General features: G+C 38.1%; 1 protein-coding gene across 1 annotated transcript; it reads left to right on the top strand.

Moving 5' to 3' along the window:
- Positions 1–1,683: 1,683 nt before the first annotated feature.
- OR7G6 (olfactory receptor family 7 subfamily G member 6) lies at positions 1,684–2,622 on the top strand. The gene is given in 1 exon segment (NM_001388680.1): positions 1,684–2,622. A coding segment is annotated over 1 exon segment (939 nt).
- The last annotated feature ends 6,166 nt before the right edge of the window (positions 2,623–8,788 follow it).

Genomic DNA, 8,788 nt, shown 5'->3' with positions numbered 1-8,788 from the left:
AGTATGAGGGTCCTATGTACTAAGTACTGTACCAGATGCTTTTCCTCTATTCGTTTCCCATCACTGCAAAAAAACATGAGGTTTTATGATAGTCCCCATTATACAAATGAGGACACCAGGCTTTTCATATAAGTGAGTAATTCCACCCCTCCCCCCTCACAAATCAAGTACTGGTCTGGATTAAATTCAGTATTTAAGCCTAAGTAATATGCCAAATGATTAAGGCTGTCATGGCCACTTCTGTCTCATTTAGGCAGGAGAGGACCACTGCTTTACAGAAGTACTTCTGTTAAGGATGCCTGATTATCTTATAAGTATCATATAAGTCCATCTTATAATTCTCCATCTTCCAAGGACCAAATATTGTTGCTATTTTCACCTATTTTTTAAAAGACTATGTTTTTTTTTCCTCTTATTTACCTGGGTTTTTTTTTTTAATGATATTCCTGCTACCTATCCCCTAAGGAAGATGTCTCCTTAGGATAAGATAGAGAATGTCATTGACATTTGCCCAGATTCTCTTAAAATTAATTGCTAATGCTGATGAGTACTGTTTCTCTGGGGGATTCTTATGAGCTTCAAGTTTATACACAACATTTTCTAATCTTTGCTCAGGTACAGAGTATATGCTTGGAGATGTCAAGCATCTGCTACACAGAACTTCATGGGTAGGGGTGGACAAATACTGTAGACAAGGGAAAAGATTTGGAGCATTGTTCAAGGTGAATACATTAAGATTTTAAAAGAACTGTTATAGGGATGCTTGGGTGGCTCAGTGGTTGAGCGTCTGCCTTTAGCTCAGGTCATGATCCCGGGTCTGGAGTTTGAGTCCCACATCAGGCTCCCTGCATGGAGCCTGCTTCTTCCTCTGTCTGTGTCTCTGCCTCTCTCTCCGTGTCTCTCATGAATAAATAAATAAAATCTTTTTTTAAAAAATAAAGGAACTGTTATGAAATCTGAGTGTTGGTTTAGGAATGCTAATTCTGTATAGCAATGATTGGTCTAGAAAGTCAACTCAGCAGTCAAACCACTTGAGTTCACACCTTGTCCTTTCCAGGCACTATGTTCTCCACCCCACCTCAATTTCCCAATAGATAAATGGAGTAACAGTATGATCCAACTCATCTGTAATTTGACAAGTACATCAGCTGATTCTGAGGCACACCAAGGGTTGGGCACCATGCTCTACAACAGAAATTGGATAATTTCATTCTCATCTTTCTGTTTGAGACAAGCAATATTTCTGAAGGAAATGCCATGGTTTATTCTTTGTCTCGTCTCAGTACTTGGCACAATGTGTGAAAAAGAACTGGTGATCAATAAAAATCTGAGCCACAAATTTGAGTGGAGAAAAGAAAAGTAAGATATGATGATGATGGAGGAAGAAATTAGCAGAGGGAAAGATTTGAATACTCTCTTTGCTTCACCATATACATAAATTTTTATTTCTTTTTACTTAAGCTCTGGCTCTCAAACTTCAGCATGTATCAGATTTATCTGGAGGGTTTGTTAAAATTTAAGATTACTGGTCATTACGTCAGAGTTTATCAGCAGTGTATCTGGAGCAGCACCAAGAATTTGCATTTCTAAATAGTTTCCAGGTGATGCTGCTGTTGCTCCTCCAAGGACCATTCATTTTATTTTATTTTTACCTCGTTTTTCCCCCTCAGATTCATCAACAACATGGAACCCAGAAATCACACAGATGTTTCAGAATTTCTTCTTCTGGGATTGACAGATGATCCAGAACTGCAGCGTTTCCTATTCTGCCTGTTTCTGTCCATGTACCTGGTCACTATCCTGGGAAATCTGCTCATCATTTTGGTCATCAATTCTGACTCTCACCTCCACACCCCCATGTACTTCTTCCTCTCCAATCTGTCTTTTACTGACATCTGTTTAAGCACAACCACCATCCCAAAGATGCTGGTGAACATCCAAGCACAGGATCAGAGCATCACTTACACAGGCTGCCTTACCCAGGTTGGATTTGTCCTGGCTTTTGGTGGTTTTGAAAATTTTCTCCTTGCAGCAATGGCTTATGACCGCTATGTGGCCATTTGTCACCCCTTGAGATACACTGTTATCATGAACCCCCAACTCTGTGTTCTGCTGATTCTGCTCTCACTGTTCTTTAGCTTTGTGGTTGCCCTGCTCCACAGTCTAATGGTGCTACGACTCTCCTTCTGCAAGAACTTGGAAATTCCTCATTTCTTCTGTGAACTTGCTCAGGTCATCAAGCTCGCCTGTTCTGACACCCTCGTCAATAACATACTGATTTATTTTGTGGCTAGCCTGTTTGGTGGTATTCCTCTCTCTGGGATCATTTTCTCTTATACTCAAATCGTTTCCTCTGTTTTGAGAATGCCATCAGCAGGGGGAAAGCTCAAAGCTTTTTCCACCTGTGGGTCTCACCTGTCAGTTGTGTCCTTGTTCTATGGGACAGTTGTTGGAGTGTACATTAGTTCTGTAGTTAGTGACTCTTCCAAGAAGACTGCAGTGGCTTCAGTGATGTATGTTGTGGTTCCTCAAATGATGAACCCCTTTATCTATAGCCTACGGAATAGGGACATGAAAGGAGCCTTGAGAAAGCTCATCAGTGGGATGCCTTCTTTGCTGTGATTATGCCATCTACTTTGGACTTGGGTTTCTAGAAAGAGGCAAAGTGATAGGAATCCTGGTTGTGCCATAATGCTTAATTTTTCCATCACTGAATACCTCTAAACCAGCCAGGCAACAGAATGCCCAAGTTAATTTTAACTTGGGGTTGAAACATACTTTTATTTTTTTTGTCTGGTCTTATGATGTTTGACACATGATTTCAATCCTCTAAATTCAGTTTCTTTGCTCAGGTTCTATACAGAAGCAGAGCTTGAGGAAAGTGTTCTTTTTATAGTGATTTTTTTGGAGGGGATCACTCTCAGAAGGAATATTGCAGAAAGTATGTAGGATAGGGGAATTATTGAAACAAGACTGTGGTAATAGCTAGAGACTAGCTTCCACTTGATTTCAGGGTAGGGCCATGCCAGTAACACTCTGGAGTTAGACCTGTAATGGAGAAGAGGAGTTTACCTTTTATATACTTATTTAGTAATTTTGTTCACTGTAAACTCTATCCTGCTGAGGATTTTAGTATCTACTTATTTCATTCTATTACCTACGAAATTTATATAATTAAGTTATCTCAGTGGTTTGAGATGATTGTGCAATATTTGAACTTTCCCAGTGAGGAAACTTCCAGTTACAATAAGAAAAAAATCCCTAACTCTAATATTGCTAACAATAAAGAGTTATCTTTCATTACAAGCACTTAGAGGCAGGGAATGTATACAAACAGGTAGATTCATTCAGTCCTTCATGGATTGTATGGGCCTATGGCTGGCTTTCCTCAGGGCCATCAGGTAGTGGCACCAGATGGAGATGTCATACTTGAACATGATTCCCAGAAACAGAACTCTGACTGTCCTTCCTTGAGTCAGATGATTATAGAATTTTCCACAGAGTAAGTTACAAGAGTCAACTGGAACCCCAGCTATAAATGGTTGTATGGTGGTCCTCAAAAGAATTTGTCCACATTCTAGTCCCATAACTTAAGAATATTTTATGATAGAAGGATGAATTGTACTTACTTGGAGTCTTTGTAGAAGGTGAGCTTATCCACCCTATTATCTGGGTAGCTTCTAAATATAATCATATGTATCCTTATAAGAGACAGAAGTGGAAATGACCCCAAAAATGTAGAGATAATGTAACCACGGTGACATAAATTGGATTTATGCAGCCAGTATTTAATTTTCAGTATTTGGTCATTTTTTTCCAGATTTATTGAGATATAGTTGTATATAACATTCTGTAAGATTCAGGCGTACAATGTGCTGATTTGATGCATTTATGTATTGCGAAATGATTATCACCATTACATGGATAAAACTTCCATCCCATTACTTAATTTTCATTTCTTTTGTGGTGAGAATATTTAAGACTCTACTCTCTTATCAATACTTAAGTATATAATATAGTACTATTAGCTATAGTTATCATGATCTATATTAGATCCTCAAAATTTTTTAATCTTATAACAGCAAGTTTATACCCTTTGACCAAAATCTCTCCATTTTCCCCACTGCCCAGCCCCTGGTAGCCACCATTCTAGTCTCTGTTTCTGTGAATTTAACTTTTTCAGATTTTCCACACATAAGTGATATTATACAGTATTTGTCTTTCTCTGACTTATTTTACTTAGTATAATGCCTTCAAGATCCATCCAAGTTGTCACAAAAGGCAGGATTTACCACTTTTTTAAGGCTGAATAATACTGTGTTGTATATGTACCACATCTTTATCCATTCATCTGTTGACACTTAGGTTGTTTTCCTAACTTGGCTATTGTGAATAGCGCTGCAATGAACATGGGAATGCAGATATCTCCATAAGATCACAATTTTAATTCCTTTAGCTATGTATCAAGAAGTGGAATTGCTAGATCATATGGTAGCTCTATTTTTAATTTTTTAAGGAACCTCTATACTGTTTTCCACAGGAGTTGTAGCAATTTACATCCCCACTAACAGTGCGCGAGGGTTCCTTTTATTCCACACCCTTGCTTACACATTATCTTTTCTCTTTTTGATGTGACCCATTCTAACAAGTGCGAGGTGACATTCTGGTTTTGATTTGCATTTTCCTGATGATAAGTGATGCCAAGCACTGTTTCATGTGTCTGTTAACTACCCATATATCTTCTCTGGAAAAATGTCCATTCAGTTCCTCTGTTCACTCTTTAATTGGGTTGTTTAGTTTTTGGCTAAGGAATTGTATGAGTTCTTTATATGTTTGGGATATTAACCCCTTATCACATGTACAATTTGCAAATATTTTCTCACATTCAGTAGGTTGTATTTTCAATTTGTTGATGCTTTACTCGTTGTGGAAGCTTTTTTTTTATTTAAATTCAATTAGCCAACATATGGCACATAATTAGTCTCAGATGTAGTGCAAAGCCTTTAATTTGATGTAGTCTCATTTGTTGATTTTAGTCTTTGTTCTGGTGTCTATCCAAAAAACTGTTGCCAAGACCAATGTCAAAGTGTTTTTCCCTAAATTTTCATCCAAGAGTTTTATGATTTCATGTCTTTTGTTTAAGCCTTTAGTGTATTTTTTTTATTTTTATTTATTTATGATAGTCACAGAGAGAGAGAGAGGCAGAGACACAGGCAGAGGGAGAAGCAGGCTCCATGCACCGGGAGCCCGACGTGGGATTCGATCCCGGGTCTCCAGGATCGCGCCCTGGGCCAAAGGCAGGCGCCAAACCGCTGCGCCACCCAGGGATCCCCTTTAGTGTATTTTGAGTTAATTTTTGTAAGTAGTATAAGGTAGAGGTCTACTTGCATTTCACTGCATGTGTTTATCCATTTTTCTTGACACCATTATTGAAGAGATTGTCCTTACCCATTGAGTATGGAGTTTCTTTGTCAAATACTAGTTGGCCATATACACTGAAGTTTATTTCTGGCATCTTGATTATGTTTCATTGGTCCCAGTGTCTATTTTTATGACAGTATCATACTATTTTGATTACTCTAGCTTTGCATCATAGTCTAAAGCAAGGAAGTGTGATACCTCCAACTTTGTTCTTAATTTTAAAAAAATTTTTTTTATTTATTTATGATAGTCACAGATAGAGAGAGAGAGGCAGAGACACAGGCAGAGGGAGAAGCAGGCTCCACGCACCGGGAGCCGGATGTGGGATTCGATCCCAGGTCTCCAGGATCGCGCCCTGGGCCAAAGGCAGGCGCCAAACCGCTGCGCCACCCAGGAATCCCCCAAGTTTGTTCTTTTATTCAGGACTGCTTTGGCTCTTTGGGGTTTTTTGAGACTCCATACAAATTTGAGGATTGTTTTTTTCTATATTGTGAGTATCACAAACCCAGTCTCCAAGTGAATAGGTAACTCGGATTGAGATAGTGGGCATTTTCTGAAACCTTCAGTTGTTCCAAATCCATATTTATGGTTGGGGCCAGGCAGTGTCCATAACTTTTGTGTTCACCCACATTGCTCAAAAACTAAAGCTTCATTTTTGTCTTTGACTTCAAGCACTAATCCCTTCTAGGACATTTAACTTCCAGGATGCTCATTACCTGGAGAGAGTTAACTTCTTCCTTATGGAGGTGATTCCATAGAGCCTCTAGGCTTTAGTGCCCTCACCCATTATGTGTGAGTTATTTTTATAGCACATGGCAAAATTTGTCTTGTTTTATGAGATCACCTATGAATTTATATATGTACTTATTATTTAATGTGTTGAAATGAAAGGATGACATTCAAATGCCATCTTGTCTCATGTCGGTTTCAAATACTACCATAAAATTCCACTAATTAAAAGATGAAGTCATAGGGGCACCTGGGTGGCTCATTAGTCAAGCGTCTACCTTTGGCTCAGGTCATGATCCCAGGGTCCTGTGATTGAGCCTCACATCAGGCTCCCCCTGAGTGAGGAGTCTGCTTCTCCTCTTCCTCTGCTCCTCCTCCTCCCACTTGTGCACTCTCTGTCTCAAATAAATAAATAAAATCTTTTAAAATGAAGTTATACATAAAGAGTTAACATGTGGCAAAAATAAATTGATAAGTGTGTAAATATAATAAATTCATTAAATAATGAAAATTTGTGATTAAGTATTAACACAGAGCACCATCTTTACCTGCTAAATTATGGCTGAAATCTCACTCATTCTACTGAGAGTATGGATGAACCAGCACACTGTTGCCTTGTCCATGACATTGTAATTTCTCATTAATCTATTTTTTTAAAGTGTCATAATTTCAATGCATGACCCATTAATGTGAAGAAATATGTACACTGAACCCATTGTGATAAAATTGGAAATGGTGTTTATGAAATTCTAAAGTCTTGTCTATATTGATCAGAGTCAGAACTGTTTAGAGATTACAGATTAAAATCTGCAGTATTAACTCTACAGAATGAAAATTGATGTTCAGGAAACACTTAAATGACTCAGAAAAAACTTCACTAGTTGTTTGCATTTTTACATAGCTTAGCTGTATTTATAAATATATATTTTTAAACTCACATATATAAACTGTGTTTTCACACTTAAAGTTAGAATCTGGTTTCCTGATATCACTAATTAGATAGAGATGCTGTTGCTTAAGATAGAGATGCTGTTGCTTATATCTAAAACCTGAAGAGTGGAATCCAAAGAGAAAGATGGTGTGTCCACATGTGTTAGGTATGTGAAATGGAGGTGAGCATGAGCAGGTGGGGAGAACTATGTGGCATGTGTGTGGCCTCTGAGGGTCAGGGATCAACCATCCTGAATTCCTCTCTTCTATAGCTTTGGTCTTTAGGGATTTACACTGTCCTGGGATCCAAATAATAATAAAATGTTTGTCTAATGAGGAGCTTTGGATATTGAACCCTCAAGGGTGTAGAAATTGCAAATAATCTGTCTATGACCACCTAACTTAACAGCTCTGCCCAGTGTGGGCCACCTCCCAGTGATGATCCTACTTGCCTAGAAACGTGGGGCTTCACTCAGTCCCTCTGCCCTTCTCAGAGACAGACCTTCTGTCTCAATCATTCAATATCCAGGGATGATGTCAGTATAATCCTGCAATGATGCCAGCCAGGTAACAGAAAGTCCCTTAGACAATGCTTTGGACAGAGGGAAGATGTTTACTGGAGCTGCTTCCCTGCATAGTCATGAGATGGACCTATGCCTAAGACAATCAGTACTAAGACCTCAATGGGACTCTTGCCTTAATGTCATCATCTTGACGTTACTTTGTACCTCCACAATGCTGATGCAGCTCTGATTGTGCTAGTTTTCTGTTCTGTCTAATAGCAGGAACCACTTTGCTCTTGATCTTAAAATCTTCCTCTTCACAAACATGATGACTATTATAAAATTCTCTGACATTTACTTGCATCCTTTGGTGATGGAAGGGAGAGATACTAGTCAGCTTCATTTTAACCCCCCATACACTGTATAGAAGAACTTTGGTATTATCTTTATAGCCTGGCTATGAAGACTTAGAAGAAGGAAGTATAGACCCAGACAGACAGAAGGTTATTTTCTTCATCTTCATAAAACTATCATATATTTTAAATTATAAGAACAGCATAGATATTATAATAATAAATTTAATATGCTACCATTTACCCATTCCCAGAGTTAACAAATGATGGTATTCTATTGTATCATCTCATGCCTAAATTTTTAATTAAGAAAATAATACAAATACAGAAGGCACTCTCTTTATGATTCCCTTAGTTCCCCTAACAAAGGCAGCACTAATGTAATGGTATTCCTCAAGCATGCTTTCATACTCTGTGTGTATATGTGATAATTTATGTGTAAATACTTATGTTATTTCATATGAACAATTTTATCTCTCGTTTTCATTGCTTATATTGATTCATAAGATCTAATTGTTTAAATATTTATTTTAATTGCTTTATGGCCATGTCAAATAAATATTGGTATATTAATATTCCCTTCCTTTCCCCTGTACAAGACCAAGATTCCTAGAGGGAGTTTCAGCACAAAAACTCATCCCTGAAATTTGCAATAATCACAGTAAGGATATTCTCTTACTTTCCTCTTTCCTCAACTTGACCCAACTCACCAGTTCAACCTTAGGAGTGAAACAAGCCAGATGCTATTGTTCATGGCAGAGAAGGGGAAGAAGGGGAAGGAAATGGGGGAAGAAGAGGAAGAGGAAGAGGAAGAGGAAGAAGAAGAAGAAGAAGAAGAAGAAGAAGAAGAAG

Source organism: Canis lupus, chromosome 20 (genome assembly GCF_011100685.1).
Source record: "Canis lupus familiaris isolate Mischka breed German Shepherd chromosome 20, alternate assembly UU_Cfam_GSD_1.0, whole genome shotgun sequence".
Classification (NCBI taxonomy): domain Eukaryota; kingdom Metazoa; phylum Chordata; class Mammalia; order Carnivora; family Canidae; genus Canis; species Canis lupus.
This window is presented reverse-complemented; position numbering and strand designations above follow the sequence as displayed.